The sequence below is a fragment of the Habropoda laboriosa genome, unplaced genomic scaffold, assembly GCF_001263275.1.
Source record: "Habropoda laboriosa isolate 0110345459 unplaced genomic scaffold, ASM126327v1 scaffold1036, whole genome shotgun sequence".
Taxonomy (NCBI): domain Eukaryota; kingdom Metazoa; phylum Arthropoda; class Insecta; order Hymenoptera; family Apidae; genus Habropoda; species Habropoda laboriosa.
The window spans coordinates 105,281-121,611 of record NW_017101105.1 but is presented as its reverse complement, the minus strand read 5'-3'; the positions used below and the strand labels follow the sequence as shown (position 1 = coordinate 121,611).

The following is a 16,331-nucleotide window of genomic DNA, read 5'->3' as shown; positions in this document are numbered from 1 at the left end:
ACTGTGTGTTTGTGTTTTTATAAAATTTTCTTCTAAATTTGACAACTACGAAACAGGAACGATCGGTTAGACAAAAATGATGGGCATAGTGTTTGTTTAAATACAGAAAAAAAGAAAGAAAAATGTTACTAGAAAGTTTTGGCGCCAATTATTTTGAATTTATCCGACTGAATTTAACGGTGCTCGATGTTTTCATTTAAAAGAGAATTTACAACTCTCAGCAACAGATTTTGTATACAGTTCAAAGCAGTAACCTTGGAAAGATAATCTTGTATATAATTACGTCTTAACGATTCCAATCTCTGCTTTCTTTATATAAAAACACTATCGCGTTGTCTTTCATTCCTTCTCTCAATTTTACGATTGCGAAAAGATAACGGTGTTGAGGTATTTTCTTTTCTTTTTACAAAGGTGCTGCATTTAACAAGTTTCCCACGATTTAGAATGGTTGTGAAGTATCGTTAGTGTAGTCGTTGAATGTGTATAAGTATCGAGTGTGTTTATATTGGATTTCTCTTTGCAAACTGATATTAATAAATAACGAACTCCCACCTCGTACACATCCCATCATATTTTGTAGACGACGCGAAAGGAAATAAAGATCTATTGTCTTTATTTTATGTAATTTAGAATGAAATAAATAATGCTTTTGTTGTAAAAGATATTCGATTTGGTACGGTTTTCGATTAAAACAATATTCGATTTGATACGGTTCGTATTTAAAGTAAAAAATTTAATAAGTAAAATCGATTATCTCGTTCTCGTACCAGTCGATTGTGTTGGTCGATTGTAATCTGCGTTTGTGTGCGTGTGACGTGACTCAGGCTTTGCTATATTACAGACAGTAGAACAGCAGTGCCGCGAAGAAGAAGTAGGTGGTTGTCAAATTGCGTTAATTATCAACTGTACGAAAGTTTTTGTCAAAGTTCAAACACTCAAGAAAAATTATAAATAAAAAATTATTCTTGATACAGCAAAATGTTTCGTAATTCGCTTACTTTTGACAAGTTATTAGGTAGGTTTCCCTTACTATGCCAAGTGAACAAAATGTCCGACTATTAAATTGTATTTAAATTCCTTTTAGATAAAGCAACGAGTCATTTACACCTCGAGCCTGACTGGGTTGCAATTCTCCAAATTTGCGACTTAATACGTCAGGGAGATGTGCAGTAAGTGCATAATTATCGTTTAACCTGAAACTAACCTTATTGTTTCTTGATCATTATAAGACAATGACATTTTGGTTTCAATATATATATATATCGAGTCACTTTCTACGTATTCCTTACGTTTCATAAGGCATAATACTATTTTAGCTCTTATTTGTTCGTTTTTTTAAATCTTTCCATTATTGCTGCAAAATGAGTCATAATATAATATATCAGCAATATGTTATTAATCTCTTATTAGCAAGTAGTGAGTTGATAAAAGTATATTCCACATTTTGTACATGTGTATAGACCTAAAGCAGCACTTGCAGCCATAAAGAAGAAAATGACGAGTCCTAACCCACATGTGGCATTGTATGCTTTATTGGTGAGGAAAAATAAGGCTAGATGTTTCAATAAATATTAGGTTATCAATATTATTGTCTGGATTTCAGAAATACTATTTTGTTATAGGTACTAGAATCTTGTGTTAAAAATTGTGGTACACTAATACATGATGAAGTTGGTACTAAACAGTATATGGAGTTGCTTAAAGAACTGGTAAAGACAACAACACACGAAAACGTTAAACTTAAGACATTAGAATTGATTCAAGCTTGGGCACATGCATTTAGAAACAGTCTTAATTATAGAGCAGTACAAGTATGTTTATTAAATGTGTTTATAAATGTACTTTATAGTGACTTATACAAAATACTAATATTAATAAAATATGTGTATATTAGGATACACTTAACATTATGAAAGCTGAAGGATATAAATTTCCTGTTTTAAAAGAAAGTGATGCAATGTTTATTGCTGATACTGCTCCAGCATGGGCAGATGGTGATGTATGCCATCGGTGTAGGGTGTCATTTTCAATGATGCAGAGGAAACATCATTGTAGAGCATGTGGTCAAGTATTTTGTGCTCAGTGTTCAAATAAGGCATCCACTCTGCCTAAATTTGGAATTGAAAAAGAAGTCAGAGTTTGTGAAGCATGCTATGAACAAATTAATAAGTAAGCACTAATTTATTATTGTTTTATATTTTCATTTTGTCCCTGTTTCATATTTTTTTTACTTATTTCTGTAGACCATCCACCACTCAAATTAAAGAAGCAGATTTACCTGCTGAATATCTCAAGAGTTCTTTAGCTCAACAACAACAGGTATGTAACTTTATAGAAATATTATGAATTAAAAAGTACCAGAAAATATAATATTATGCTTTACCAGGTTCCTCCCAGAAAATCAGCTGCAGAACTACAAGAAGAGGAGGAACTTAATCTTGCCCTAGCTTTAAGTCAAAGTGAAGCAGAACAAAAAGAAAAGGAAAAAAAACGCACGACTAGTGCTTTGAAATCAAACACTAGCACAGTGCCCAGAACAACATATTCTCCACCACCATCACCTGTTAGTTTTTAAAAACAGAAAATTTTATTAGAATATGTAGGAATTTTTTTACTTTCTAGGGCCCTAGTCCATCAAAATTGCAAGAAGAGGAAGAGGTTGATCCCGAGCTCGCAAAGTACTTGAATCGCAAATATTGGGAACAGAGACAGTCTGCAATCGAAGAACATGGTTCCAGAGCAGATGTTACTAGTCCTTCTGCTCCTAATATAAGCAGTCCAATGCCGCAAAAAGTTATCGTTGCAAAACAACAAAACGGAGAAGTTGACAATCAAATGGAAGAATTTGTTAATGCTTTACGTTCTCAAGTTGAAATTTTTGTTAACAGAATGAAAAGCAATTCATCTAGGGGTAGATCAATTGCTAATGATAGTTCTGTGCAAACTTTATTTTTAAATATTACTGCTATGCATTCAAGGTTTGTTTTAGAAGATATTTTTAATTTGTATAAGACGATAGAAAATGTACGATGTATAATAATTAATTGTTGTAGATTATTGAGGTATATTCAAGAACAAGATGATAGTAGGGTATATTATGAAGGCCTCCAGGATAAATTAACGCAAATGAAGGATGCTAGAGCTGCGTTAGACGCTCTGCGAGAGGAACATAGAGAAAAATTACGAAGACAAGCAGAAGAAGCCGAAAGACAAAGGCAACTATTGATGGCTCAGAAGTTGGCAATTATGAGGAAAAAGAAACAAGAATACTTGCAGTACCAACGTCAGCTTGCTTTGCAAAAGATACAGGAGCAAGAAAGAGAAATGCAAATGAGACAAGAACAACAAAAGCAACAATATATAATGGGTATGTTCAAACAAATAACGGACAATCGTGCAATAGTTTTCCTTTTATTATATGTGTTTTAGGTGGTTATCAAGCGGTTTCTGGTTTTATGGGAACATCTCAAGGTTCACCAGTTCGTCATGTTCACTATCAAACACCAGGAGCTAACTACAATCCTATGTCGCCAACAAATCAAGGATATATGTATGGACAACCTCCTATGAAACAATATCCTATGCAGGGTTATAATATGCCACCTATGAATTCTATGCCGCCTCATGTAATGGGGCCAATGCCTAATCAAGAGCAACAACCAGCTGACCCAATTGTTCAAGGACAAGAAGCAATGGGTCGAGTTTCCGTTTCCGGACCAGGAATGGTTAGTAAATTAAAGAATTCCTTTCTATATATGTTTCGTTTTTTTCAATACTTCTAAAATATTTTTTATTATTTTACTTAATCGTTTTGTACGTTTCTTTTGAAGATGTCTCAAATTACAAATCCTATACCGCAACTTCAGCAGGCAGGTGGACCTCAGATGGGACCGCCACCTCCACAAGGTCCGCCAAATCATATGCCACAACCACAGCCGACGCCAACGCATATACCACCACAACCACAAGGTGCTCCTCCCCAAATCACACAGCCAGGACCACTAAATCAAATGGGTATACCTCAGGTGCCACAAGGTCATATGGGTCCTTCACCTGCGCAAATGCCTGGACCTGGAACACACGGCCCTCGAGGACAAATCATTGGCATACCACAGCAAATGGGACCACAACCATCTTCGATGCCGGGTCCTCAAGGACCTCAGATGCAACCTCATGTTTCAAACACACCTATTTCGTCTCAGGGATCTAGCACTATTCAAGTACCTCCAGGAACTACGACTGGACCGATTCTAACACAGAATCCAGTAATGCAGGGTCCTCCTGGACCTGGTGTACCACCAATGCAGGGTATTGCTCAGGCCCCAGTATCTCAAGGACAACTACAGTTTCAACAACCAACTCCTATGCCACCCGCGTCAAATGAAATTAAACAAATAAAAGAGGATTCGAAACCGGAAACAGCAGAGCTGATTTCTTTTGATTGAACGAGTTCTATGTGCATAAAGATTAATTCATAATAAGAAGTGCATTTAAGGTAATCATTTTACATACTTATTTTAATTTCGAATTGGCATTGAGTGTTTTAATTTTACCAATAAAATTTTGTATGTTCTTTATGGAATTGACAGAAATATACTTTTTAAACTCTTATATTAGCAGTTTTTAAATATTTATTTAGGCTGTGTAACTCTCGAACAGGCAGTAATGTTTTATGGTATATTAAAAGAAAGTGGTTAGTTCATTGTTGGTGTTTATTTTATGTTATAGAAATTTCCAACAACAATATATATACACAAATTAAATACAAGACTTTGTTACATATTTGTGAAATATATCTAGTGAAAGGTTATTTATAATATTCAAAATTGCAAAAACATAAATTTCATGTATATGTATCTAGATAAACTGTATATACAAATATTTATATGTTACATAGCATAAAAGGAACTTAAGAGAAATAGTCCCATTTATATCCAACCTTTTACTGTGTATATAAGATCTCGTTTTTTTTTTTTACAAAATTAATTTTAAAATGTTGTCTTCCCCTATTAAAGGAAAATATTATGAAACATGGGATTTTTCAAGTCATTATTCAGAAAGTGCTTTCTGTAATAAAACCCTTTATTCCATCAATGAAATGTTTCTTTTCTTAATTCCAAATTTACATTTTCACTCTTTCATTCACTTTGTTTTCTCTAAGCTATCTAGAAAATTTTTCATTTAACCTACTTTTTTTTAGAAATCTGTCTTCAGAATCATACTGTTTCCACTTGACCTTTTCTACGTGGTGGTTTCACTTCTTGTGGGCAGGTAAACGACGTTTCTTCAGAATGTTTTCTAATCACAGCTGACGATTCGCCATTAGTTGAACAAGCAGAAATTTGACCATCTTTCGTTTCTTGACATATGTGTGATATGCTAAGTCCGTTAGAAGTTAATGATGCTTTTCGAAGTCGCATGTCTTCTAAAGGAATTTCTTCACTTCGTGGCCTTGGCATCTTCGGTGAACTATCACGGGACCGTAAACTATTTTCGTGACCTTTTTCGTTTGGTATATTATCTCCACGTTTTGGAGTTGACGATGAAAGACCGGCAGTGGGTCTAGCAATGCTTTCTCTGCGCATTTGTGCCGCAAATCCAGGAACTTTGTTTACCGTAAACATTGGACGCGGCTGTTGATCTTTTGGTCTTTGGCCACGTCCTACACCTGAAATTATATCCAATTATTATTTAGTTCTTATAAGTTTCATCAGATCGATTCAGTTTCATAATATATCTGACGTTCACGACGAAAACCCCGGAGTGCATAATTCGGTGGTGTCGCAGAGTGTGGTATACTTGTGGGAATGTCCAGTAGTCTTGCAATTTGATTCATTTTCTTTTGTCGTGCTTTTATCCTTCCTTTTGTTAGCCTTTGATCAAAAACAAATTTACCAAAAAGTGAGACACAATAATAAGTATTAATCAACACATTATGTAAATTTACCTTTGTTTCGCGGCCATACATCTAATATGATCATCGAAAATGAATTTTGTTGATAACAGTGGAACACGATTGCCGGTGCTACTACTTAATGGTTTATAAATTGTTAGGTGCAGGCATCTAGAATCATCTTTATCACCCGCTACTTCGATATCCTGCAAAAAGCCCACCAATTTTGCTACTCCCCAACCTAGCTTGCTAGTATCAGGTTCAACAAGAATTAACTGTACAACATCGATGACTAAAAAACGGCGAATTTTTTGACCATCTTTCCACACAACCGTACATGCGATTAAATCGCTATTATCTATATGAAATCACGATAAAAATTAGGTATCTTTGAATACTCGAATGACCATTTTGAAATGTGCTAAAATAAAATAAGTTTTACTTAGATCAAGAACATTGTTGACTTGAATACAGTTGGCTGGATTTGTTAGTGGCAACTGTGTTTCTGTCTCCATATTTAGACTCAATGATAGATCTCTTATTAAAAAAAATACCCTTATTGCTCGCCGTGCTCTTTCAACCTGTGAAATCATCAATTTTGTTTTCTATTAGTAAGTTTAACAAATTACATTACATTAACAATACACAGCATAAAATCAAAAATTTGATCTTGAATGTATTTACTTCTCCACATGGTAGTCTTTTAGTAAATTCGATACCCGTCATTGGGGTTCCCGTCGGTGGTAATAAAACATTACTATCCATCATTAACCACTCAACATTCAAGGGTCGTTTTTGAATTTCGCTATATTCATCCTCAAACATATCTAGGAATATGTCTTCACTCTAAAAATAAGATAAAGAAATAAATTTTTTTACAAGAGTATTCAAGCTTAGGAAAAGATTAAGTTTCAATAACAGACCTTATAAAAATTCTTTAGTAAGGATGTACTCTGCTCTTTGGCCGCTTCGATCGCTGCCACATGTGAATCTTTTAACATAATTTGTCCTTCTGATATTACTAATTGTACTAATAATTTAATTGCCAATTCCAATGTAACAAGTCTCACTCTAGCATCTGATAAAAATATTTTTCGTAGAAACGTAATACATTATTTGAAAAAGTAAAGAAAATCTGGAAAACGACTTACTTGTTTGACAACTTAACGTTATAATATGAATTAGTCTATCTATTAAAATTTCGTTATAAAAACTTGATTTTTGTGAACTGCATAAAATCGGTTCCAACGTTTTGCTATCGATGCCCTTAAAAAATAGTTTATTGGAACAAAAGTATGAAATCTTATTTTGATATAATTTTCTCAAAGCACTTTACTTACCTGATTGTTAACTAAGGCATACAATAAACATAACGCGAATAACGTAGCATAATCATTTTCTGTGCAAAATAAAGAATTTAGGATAGTTTCTAAGAATGGCTTATTTGGTAATGATTCAGTTACATTTTTCTGTGTTTGTGGTGTTAAGGGATTGTTCTGGTATATGTACAGATGCATCTCTTGCTAGAGCAGTATTAAATGATGTAGTAGGATTATTTATCTCTGATACTTCTTTACCTCCATCCTCAGTATTATCCTTTTTTTCTTCCAAAGTACTTTCTTCTTCACAAAGTTCATCTGATACTGTTAAGGATTCACTTAAATTTTCAAGAGACTTTTCTAAACTTTCTTTTGGTGGTGAAAAAGCAATTGGTTTATTTGATGAAATATCACCGTACATTTCAAGTACTTTACTTGCACCTGTTTGTATTGTTTCTAAATCTGACAACAGTATTACTGCTGCTAATGTATGTACAAGAGGACCATGAGGGACTATTAGGAATACTTGGGAAAGTAAAAATAGGGCTACAACAATGCTCACATATTTCCTTTCTTCCTGTTAACCAAAAACTTAAATTAGTGCTATACCAAACTATTGTAAATTTATTAACTGGTAACATACCTGATTTTGGCACAGCAGGTTTTTGTGTCTCATAAGTGAGTAAACATACAATGGAACTAATAATTTGTGAAGCAGGTGCTCTGATAACACTTTATTCAAGTCAGATATATTTAAACAAAGAATGTCATTTAAATAATGTAAATGATCTAAGTGTTCTGCTACTAAATCTGATAATCTGTTTTGGCTTTGATGACTGAAACATATGTATATCATGAAGTTTCTTCCTAATATAATTACTTAAATTATATTTTAAAATCACTTACTCAGCATCATTTCTAACACAAGTGTCAAGCTCTATAATGTGATTACCAATAAACCATACAAGATTGCTGAAATAGGGTGCAGCAGTGCGGTCTCTTATAAATGCTAGCATAGAGGCATCTTCTACTCGATATACATTTAAAGTTAAAGTTCGCACTGCTATACGAACCATTCCTTCAGAGTGATTAAAAAATTTAATTGCCTCCGTATACAATGGAAAATCATTGGTGTGCTAATAAAAAAATTAAATTAAAACATATCCTTTTTTATGTGCTTAGTGCAGAATTTAGGTAATGATGATGACAATGAAAATTAAATAATGATCACAATAAGAAGCACACTATGAATAGATTAAACATATACTTAAATATTATGTTATAATAAACATATTAAATTGAAAAAATTTATATTAGGTAGCTGCTATTAAAATTAATGAGCATGAGATTAGCAAAAGTGAAAAAATAGACACAGAGGATTATCACGTGTACCTCGTTTACCTCATTATAAAAGAAATGTATGGTATGTGCATTTAACTTCAAGCTTAAAGTCTTTAAAAAACTGATGTAGTATGCCATCACCTCTTCATCGCTGAAGTCAAATTTGTGCACTATTATACTGTTTACATGATTATTACTAAGTAAGTAATCTAAAAACAAATTTTTCAATTGGAACTTAGCCAAAAGTGGTCAGTTAAAATTACACTGATGAGTTTGGCAATAAACTTACATAAAGATGTTTCATTGCGTATATTTTCAAACAATATATTTAAGGTCTGCAATAATTGAACACATACATAGCTTCCACATTTTTGTTTCATTATACGTAGAAAAAATGAAAGCATGTTTTTCTCCAAAAAGAAACTAATAAACAATATAAATAGTTACTATTTGAATAACAACAAAAGTGTATATCTTTCAGAAACTAATTATTGCATTGATGCTTACTCAAATACACTGCTATCATTTTGGTCACCCCATATTAAAATTTCAGCTATAGAACGAAGTGTTTCTACCAATAAACCTCTATTATTTTCAGACACAGTTTGATTTTTTGACAGAACATTGTATAAGTACCTGTGTGTAATAGTAGAAAATGTTTTAGATAGATACAAATTTATCAGGTATATATACGTACTTAAGATGCTCTAACGAATGCGGATTTTTGGGCTTCCAAAGCCCTCCTCCAAACCAACTTCGACTTCGAAACATTTTTTAGTAGTACAATCGCATTTGGGTGGTGCCTTGCGTTAAATTCATGTTCCTTCTGTGTTTTGTTTCCTCCTTTATTAAATAAATATTACCCGCATTTGTCTACGTTATTGAAATCATAAGAAATATTTATATTATTCGATGCTTATTAAAATCTTTATAAACGTTAGAACGATTGTCAGAATCGCCATAAAATTTAACACATTATTGTTCAGGTTAGATTTCTTAGTTTTACATGATTCATTTTTATTTCTACTTTAATTGTTAATCACCGTATTTTTAAAAAAATGTATTGACACTTTTTATACATTTTTCCAATTGCGTCACGTATAAATTTTCGAAGTAGCGTTGACTACGTACGTAGAATTTTGCACGACGCAAAACCAAGCCTACCCTCCATTACTGAACATACTACAGAACTATACGTTAGGTTAGTTTAGTATCTTTTTGTTGCTTTATTGAATCGTTAAGTTTCGCGTAAGTTACGTTAATGTAAGAGAACAAATAAAGGAAGCATTTCTCAACACGATTTCACCGTAGATTAATTTGTTAACCAAAAATAAGATAGTGTTAGATGTTTATATTGAAAACAATCTTATATGGATTAATTATGAAAGTGTTGGAATTGTATAGCGGTATTGGCGGAATGCATTATGCACTTCAAGGTGAAATATCACACCATTATTCACTGTTTATATTGTTTAGAAAAACCTAACCTCTACTTCTTAATGTGAATTAGATATGAAAAATGTTATTACATTTTAAATAAAATATAAAATAACTGTAAAAAAATTTCTGCTTTCAGAAAGTGGTATTAAAGGCGACATTGTTGCAGCAGTTGATATAAATACCATTGCAAACAGTGTATACAGGCATAATTTCCCAAATGTGTTACTTATGAATCGTAATATTCAAGCCCTGTCTGCAGACGAGATAAATGACTTAAATATAGATGCTATATTAATGAGTCCTCCATGTCAACCTTTCACAAGGGTAGGACTTCAGAAAGATGTATTAGATAACAGGTCTTTGTCACTACTTCATGCTCTTTCGTTAATTCCTCAAATAAAAACATTAAAATATATATTGCTTGAAAATGTAAAAGGATTTGAAAAGTCCGAGATGAGAAATGCAATATTAAAATGTATTGGTGATTGTGGGTTTAATTATAAAGAATTAATTCTAAGCCCTTGTCAATTCGGTATTCCAAATAGTAGGTACAGATACTACCTATTAGCTAAAAGAAAAGATCTTGAATTTTGTTTTGATGATAGTATATTAAATTTTAATCTCCCAGAAACTGTTTTAAGAGCTCTACCAAAAAATAGACATAAGTTATTAGCAGAAAAGATTATTTCTAAAAGAAATAAAAGCTGCTATATGTTACACACTATTTTAGAAAATGTTGAAGGGTCACAATACCTAATTCCCAGAAAGTTGTTACAAAAGAGAGCTTGGTTGTTAGATATAAGAACATCACAAAGTGATGGTTCTTGTTGTTTCACAAAAGCTTATGGCCATTATATAGAGGGTACTGGCTCTGTATATTGTCCATATTCAGAAGAGGTTATTAAAGAAGCATTTTTAGAAGCAAGTAAATATGACAAGCAATCGTTAAAAGTATCAGACATTCTGGAAAAACTGAAGCTAAGATACTTTACACCTAAAGAAGTGTGCAGGTTAATGTGTTTTCCAGAAGAGTTTACATTTCCAGAACATGTGACATGTAAACAGAAGTACAGACTACTGGGAAATTCAATTAATGTACACGTAGTTAGCAGATTGATATTTTTATTATATACTGAAAAAAAAATTACATGACCTTATTTGCAAAAATATATTTTATATATCCTTTTAATAAAGTGTATTTTTTTATGCTCCAAAATGAAATAATAAATTTTTAGTATTTGTATGATGTCATATATCATAGTAAAAACACTTATGAGGAAAAATGAACATCATACAACAAAATATCTTTAATACAAATACAAATTATTCATATATGTTTAGATGATTGCAAATGTAATAGCTACATAGTCTTTGTAATTTGCTTGTAACCATTGTTCTAGGTATCACACATCAGAAATTTCTTTGCATTCTTAACACTTGTAAGTGCTAATCATTCAAATTTCTTTATATTGTGTAATTCTGATATAGAATTATTTAAAATCCAATAATTTGATTGCTTTTCAATATGCAACTTTGATATATTACATATTTTATATTGTTTCTAGCTCAGGTGGAATGTGAATCTTTTTTCCTAGTGCAAACTTTTTTAGTGCTTGATATTTAGAGTGCCAAGACTCTATTTCTTCTCTCATACGGTTATTGTCCTCTTGCATAGCTTCCATGTCACGATATTCTTGTGTTTTTTCTGATTCTAATTCATCCTTTTGTTCAATTCTCTTAATACGACAACTGGCTGCATATCCTCTGTTTTTTAATGTACGTCTACGCTGTTTCATACGTACTATTTCTTCTCTTGATAATCCACGTAGTTTCAACTGCCTGTTCAAATCTCTAACTGATATACTTACTAGTTCATCATCACTAATATCCAGACAAGGGCCAGGTGACAATGGATCCTGCACAAAAGCAGACTAGAATGCGTTTTATGTTAATTTTATTCCAGAATAAGGTACATATGTATTTAAAATTATATAACATGCAAATGTGAAAAGCATTTATTTTCTGTTTTCCGAGATATTTTTTAATGCTATAAATTGTTTAGGAAATTATAAATCTTTAAATAATTATAACAATCTTCATATAAGCTTGAAAAACTGTACTATGTTTTTTGAAGTGAATTACAATTGACAAGTCGCTGCCTCATACGTCATGTTAGCGAAGTTTGAAAACAGAATGCAGTGACAGACGAGAGATTCGTGTTAAGGAGAGGAAAAAAAATACCATTTTTATAGATCGTTTTCCTTCCATGGACATTTTTTCCAACAGAATTTCTCAAATTCCAACGTCAAGTAACCACCAAAGTTTTGGCTTTCACGTCTTGAAGAAAAATTTGCTGGGTCATCGTTCAGTCTCATGCAGGTCAGTTCGTCATTCGAATTGTAATAGATGTCTTTCTAAAAACATGGATTTCTTCTTCGAATAATTTATTGTTATAACATTGTAACAATTATATCACGAATTTATTCAAAACGTATATAAATTTGTTTCTTTCTTTATAATATCAATGGAAATTTTTACGGTTACATAATTTTGAAATAATAAAATTTTGTAATTGTCAATCTCTTAAACTCCATAGATGGCGTACTATGATAAATTGGATGCATGTATATTTTAGTTGAAGTATTTCTCAATAGGTGGTTACTGAATTGAAGTGTTTCTCGTTTATAATGGCATGAATATATACAGCATAAATAAAATTACGAAATACTCATAGATGGGGTTTTACGAGTAGCAGATGAGCATTGAGGAGGTGTTCGTCTCGTTGTGACCTAACCTTTTAATTGATCGACTCATTTGTGTGAGCCCGTCAATATAATCCTACCCACTTTTTAAGCTGGTTTATTCGCCCTTGTTCCAGTTAAAAAAAAATCTGAATTATAAGAAAGGGTATTCTCGTAAAACCCCCGTTTTCATAAATTTTAAAAATTAAATATTAAACTGCGCACATCCCCTCAGAATATTGAAACTTAATTTAAGGTACTATCGCGTCTGCCTTTATTTCATAATGTATCTCATCTGTATTTTAACGATACAATGCAAATTAAAAATCGTGTAGAATAATAAATAAATACAATTTTCATATTTATATACGTATTTCGTAAATATTAAAAGTTGGTAGTTGAAAAACATTTAAAAAAACTTTCGTTGAAATTTGCATCGACTGTTGAAATTATTTTTATTTTTCATTTGATTTAATTTAATTTTACATTGCCTTGTGTAATTTTATTTTCCCATTTTATATAACGTAGAAAAATATTAAACGCAATATAAATATTCGCGTAGTACTTCCGGTGTTTCAGTTACAAAAATGGCGTTCCCTCGTTCGAATACAGTTTGTCGATATGACGTTTGTTGTGTTTTGTCTTCTTTTGTTTAATTATACAATAGTTACTGTGTTTGATGCAAAGTGAAATTTGTGCAGTTCGTATCGCAAATACGTAGAAATGTATAATAAGGAAATAATTACACGATCGAATCAAAAAGCAACAGGATTACAAGTGATCGTATTATTGGCGCGCATTATGGGCTCGTGTGCGTTCGTTAGAATAACAAATAAAGTAAGTTTTCATTAAATAAACGCAATCAAACGCATAGTTCTCGTTAGTACATGATTAAAAATAAACTAAAGATCAATGGCTTTGCGAATGTTAGCTCAATAATGTATATTTATAAAACGAGAAGTGAAAATGAAAATGAAACGTTGACAGTATCAAAAGCCAGTTGTTGAACACGTACAAAGAACAGAACAGGAAGCCGATTTGATCTGGCACAAATAGGTAATAAAATCCAAATTTCATAATATCGCCACGGTATAAACGCGTGTGCGTGTGTTTTAAATAATTTAAAGCGAAATGTTGAATAATTTGTAGCTTGTCAGTTGGTATAACGTGTTTCTTACGCGTACGCTGCGATTTTGTGTATAGAATAAATTCGATACTCGTTGCATCTGTCACATTTATAATTCGATATTTTCGCCATTCAGTTCGTTAATTACTAGAAAGGTAACCTCTCTATCGAATTTTAAGCGAAATACGTCACTCATCTATTAATTACGTCATTTGTAAGATAACACTATTAACACGGAAAATATGAAAAAAAGTGTAAGATAATTTTCACAAAAAATATCTGCGTAAGATAGAAATATTATCCGTTCGATTGTATACGAAACGCATTGGTTGGTTTTTTTTTATCGAACTTTTTTATAAGGTGTTGATATTATACTAATGTTTACCAACTTGTTTTTCTGTTCCAGATCCGGGAAATGGCTATTATCTCCTAACGGTAACTCAATAGCCGAGAAAATGGGAAGACTGGAGGAAAATGGCGGGAGGAAGGGGGACGGCGTTATGAAGTATAGGAGGAGAGGAAAAAAATATTTGTCAGGTGCAAAAATAGGTGAGCTGTCGCGCCAGAAATATATACATACATATGTATTTTACGATGATCGATCTGAACTACGAATAACCAGTCTCAACACAATTGGAAAATCACTTTATCATTAAAAATCGTACATTTATTTAAATTAACAATAATTTTTAAGTTTATAGCTATTCGATCAATTATTAAAGATCGCAGTTTTATCGTTTATCAATTGTTATCAGAATCGTCGTTTATTTATCATTTACTAATTTTTATCACTCATTTATCATTTACTAATTCTTATCACTTATTCATCATTTGCTAATTCTTATCACTTATCTATCATTTGCTAATTCTTATCGCTCATTTATCATTTGCTAATTCTTATCACTCATTTATCATTTGCTAATCCTTATCACTTATTTATCATTTGCTAATCCTTATCACTTGTTTATCATTTACTAATCCTTATCACTTGTTTATCATTTACTAATTCTTATCACTTGTTTATCATTTGTTAATTCTTATCACTCATTTACCATTTGCTAATCCTTATCACTTATTTATCATTTTCTAATCCTTATCACTCATTTATCATTTGTTAATTCTTATCACTCATTTACCATTTGCGAATCCTTATCACTTATTTATCATTTGCTAATCCTTATCACTTATTTATCATTTGCTAATCCTTATCACTTGTTTATCATTTGTTAATTCTTATCACTCATTTACCATTTGCTAATCCTTATCACTTATTTATCATTTTCTAATCCTTATCACTCATTTATCATTTGTTAATTCTTATCACTCATTTACCATTTGCGAATCCTTATCACTTATTTATCATTTGCTAATCCTTATCACTTGTTTATCATTTACTAATTCTTATCACTTGTTTATCATTTGTTAATTCTTATCGCTTGTTTATCATTTGTTAATTCTTATCACTTACCTGTCCTCTAATCAATTCTTAGCCAGGTGCAACGAACTTTTTCAGGTAAGTTATGATTATTGGAAAATTGCCATCCGTATGGTGTCGAGGGATCAATACGAATATTCTTGACTTGTCTATTTTTCCAGCACACTCGGATAAATGTTATCGTGACATTTGCTTTTTTTTCTTCCTTCCTTTCCTCTCGTGCAACACATTCACGCACTCTATTATAGACAGGATTTTGACCTATCGTTTTCTAAAGCCGGCTAGAGAATATATCGAGCTATAAATAAAACGTTTCATTAAAAAGGTAGCTCGTTCGTACACCGTTCGTCGATCGCCAGTAGAAACCTGGCTGGCCCCACGTTGTAATTTAACACTTTTACCCGTTTCCCCGAATGCAGTCTACGATGAAATTGGCTTGATTGATTTCGCCGCAAATAGAATTCGTCATAAACATTTCTCGTCCGGCGAACACTCACCACAGATCGTCTTCAACAATTATTTATTTATCCACTCGACCATTGGTAATTGCTTCGCGTCAGCCTCTTAAAATTCAACTCTCAAGTATGTACCCATAGTGTTCCACCCGATTTTGTAGTTAGATCATCTATCACATCGAACCATAAACCGTGAATAATAACTTCAAATCTGAATCGCGTTTTTTTTATCTTCCTCAGTTCTTAAGATTTTCATTAACCTTTTAATCGAGGAAGACGGGATCATCGATACTTAGAACACGATAGTTTATTTACCGAAGGATTGTTTATTTTTAATTCTACAATTTTGCCTGCGTTAATTAAGAAAACTGGAATAGTCAGTTGCAATTTGCATCGATTTTTAATTACAGACTAGAGAGATTCAGTGTCTGTTTGAGAAACGAACTCGGTTAACAGGTTGATAAACTAAGATTAGTACGTACGAGACGATCACGGTTTCATTCGTGCACCGATTCTTCGATTTTTCCAACGATCCAGTCACTTGTCGCATTGCGGCTGATCGCAACGTCCAGGTATTTCAG

General features: G+C 32.3%; 4 protein-coding genes across 4 annotated transcripts; 2 read left to right on the top strand and 2 right to left on the bottom strand.

Annotated features, from left to right (window-relative positions):
* Nucleotides 1–861: 861 nt before the first annotated feature.
* On the top strand, nt 862–4,445 carry LOC108578029 (hepatocyte growth factor-regulated tyrosine kinase substrate). The gene is made up of 11 exons (XM_017941276.1): nt 862–1,015; nt 1,085–1,169; nt 1,461–1,536; nt 1,623–1,811; nt 1,895–2,169; nt 2,244–2,319; nt 2,387–2,563; nt 2,623–2,978; nt 3,054–3,367; nt 3,430–3,725; nt 3,831–4,445. The coding sequence occupies exons 1-11, from the start codon at nt 979–981 to the stop codon at nt 4,443–4,445; spliced, it is 2,496 nt and encodes an 831-aa protein (XP_017796765.1). The 5' UTR covers nt 862–978.
* A 628-nt stretch (nt 4,446–5,073) lies between these two features.
* LOC108578028 (protein CLEC16A) lies at nt 5,074–9,616 on the bottom strand. The gene is made up of 16 exons (XM_017941274.1): nt 9,597–9,616; nt 9,251–9,426; nt 9,061–9,189; nt 8,843–8,976; nt 8,605–8,762; nt 8,119–8,348; nt 7,856–8,048; nt 7,471–7,789; nt 7,234–7,412; nt 7,045–7,159; nt 6,817–6,971; nt 6,578–6,739; nt 6,330–6,474; nt 5,948–6,251; nt 5,743–5,873; nt 5,074–5,668 (listed from the first exon to the last, which is right to left on the bottom strand). The coding sequence occupies exons 2-16, from the start codon at nt 9,322–9,324 to the stop codon at nt 5,217–5,219; spliced, it is 2,880 nt and encodes a 959-aa protein (XP_017796763.1). The 5' UTR covers nt 9,325–9,426; nt 9,597–9,616; the 3' UTR covers nt 5,074–5,216.
* A 306-nt stretch (nt 9,617–9,922) lies between these two features.
* LOC108578031 (tRNA (cytosine(38)-C(5))-methyltransferase) lies at nt 9,923–11,145 on the top strand. The gene is made up of 2 exons (XM_017941278.1): nt 9,923–9,989; nt 10,130–11,145. The coding sequence occupies exons 1-2, from the start codon at nt 9,935–9,937 to the stop codon at nt 11,143–11,145; spliced, it is 1,071 nt and encodes a 356-aa protein (XP_017796767.1). The 5' UTR covers nt 9,923–9,934.
* Nucleotides 11,146–11,543: 398 nt separating this feature from the next.
* Nucleotides 11,544–12,538, bottom strand: LOC108578030 (transcription factor MafK). Its single transcript, XM_017941277.1, has 2 exons — nt 12,235–12,538; nt 11,544–11,909 (listed from the first exon to the last, which is right to left on the bottom strand). Exons 1-2 carry the CDS (start codon nt 12,265–12,267, stop codon nt 11,544–11,546), a joined length of 399 nt encoding a protein of 132 aa, XP_017796766.1. The 5' UTR covers nt 12,268–12,538.
* Between the last annotated feature and the right edge of the window lie 3,793 nt (nt 12,539–16,331).

What these genes read in the sequence shown, in the direction of transcription:
- LOC108578030 (XM_017941277.1), bottom strand. Translation starts at nt 12,267, where the DNA reads ATGTCCATGGAAGGAAAACGATCTATAAAAATG. An exon ending in GAAAACGATCTATAAAAATG is followed by an intron (nt 11,910 to 12,234) that starts GTATTTTTTTTC and finishes GCTTTTGTGCAG; the next exon opens with GATCCATTGTCACCTGGCCC.
- LOC108578028 (XM_017941274.1), bottom strand. Translation starts at nt 9,324, where the DNA reads ATGTTTCGAAGTCGAAGTTGGTTTGGAGGAGGGCTTTGGAAGCCCAAA. An exon ending in GGATAATACTGAGGATGGAG is followed by an intron (nt 7,413 to 7,470) that starts GTAAAGAAGTAT and finishes TGCTCTAGCAAG; the next exon opens with AGATGCATCTGTACATATAC. An exon ending in TACTAAAGAATTTTTATAAG is followed by an intron (nt 6,740 to 6,816) that starts GTCTGTTATTGA and finishes TCTTATTTTTAG; the next exon opens with AGTGAAGACATATTCCTAGA.
- LOC108578029 (XM_017941276.1), top strand. Translation starts at nt 979, where the DNA reads ATGTTTCGTAATTCGCTTACTTTTGACAAGTTATTAG. An exon ending in ATACGTCAGGGAGATGTGCA is followed by an intron (nt 1,170 to 1,460) that starts GTAAGTGCATAA and finishes ACATGTGTATAG; the next exon opens with ACCTAAAGCAGCACTTGCAG. An exon ending in CCGTTTCCGGACCAGGAATG is followed by an intron (nt 3,726 to 3,830) that starts GTTAGTAAATTA and finishes TTTCTTTTGAAG; the next exon opens with ATGTCTCAAATTACAAATCC.
- LOC108578031 (XM_017941278.1), top strand. Translation starts at nt 9,935, where the DNA reads ATGAAAGTGTTGGAATTGTATAGCGGTATTGGCGGAATGCATTATGCA. An exon ending in AATGCATTATGCACTTCAAG is followed by an intron (nt 9,990 to 10,129) that starts GTGAAATATCAC and finishes TTCTGCTTTCAG; the next exon opens with AAAGTGGTATTAAAGGCGAC.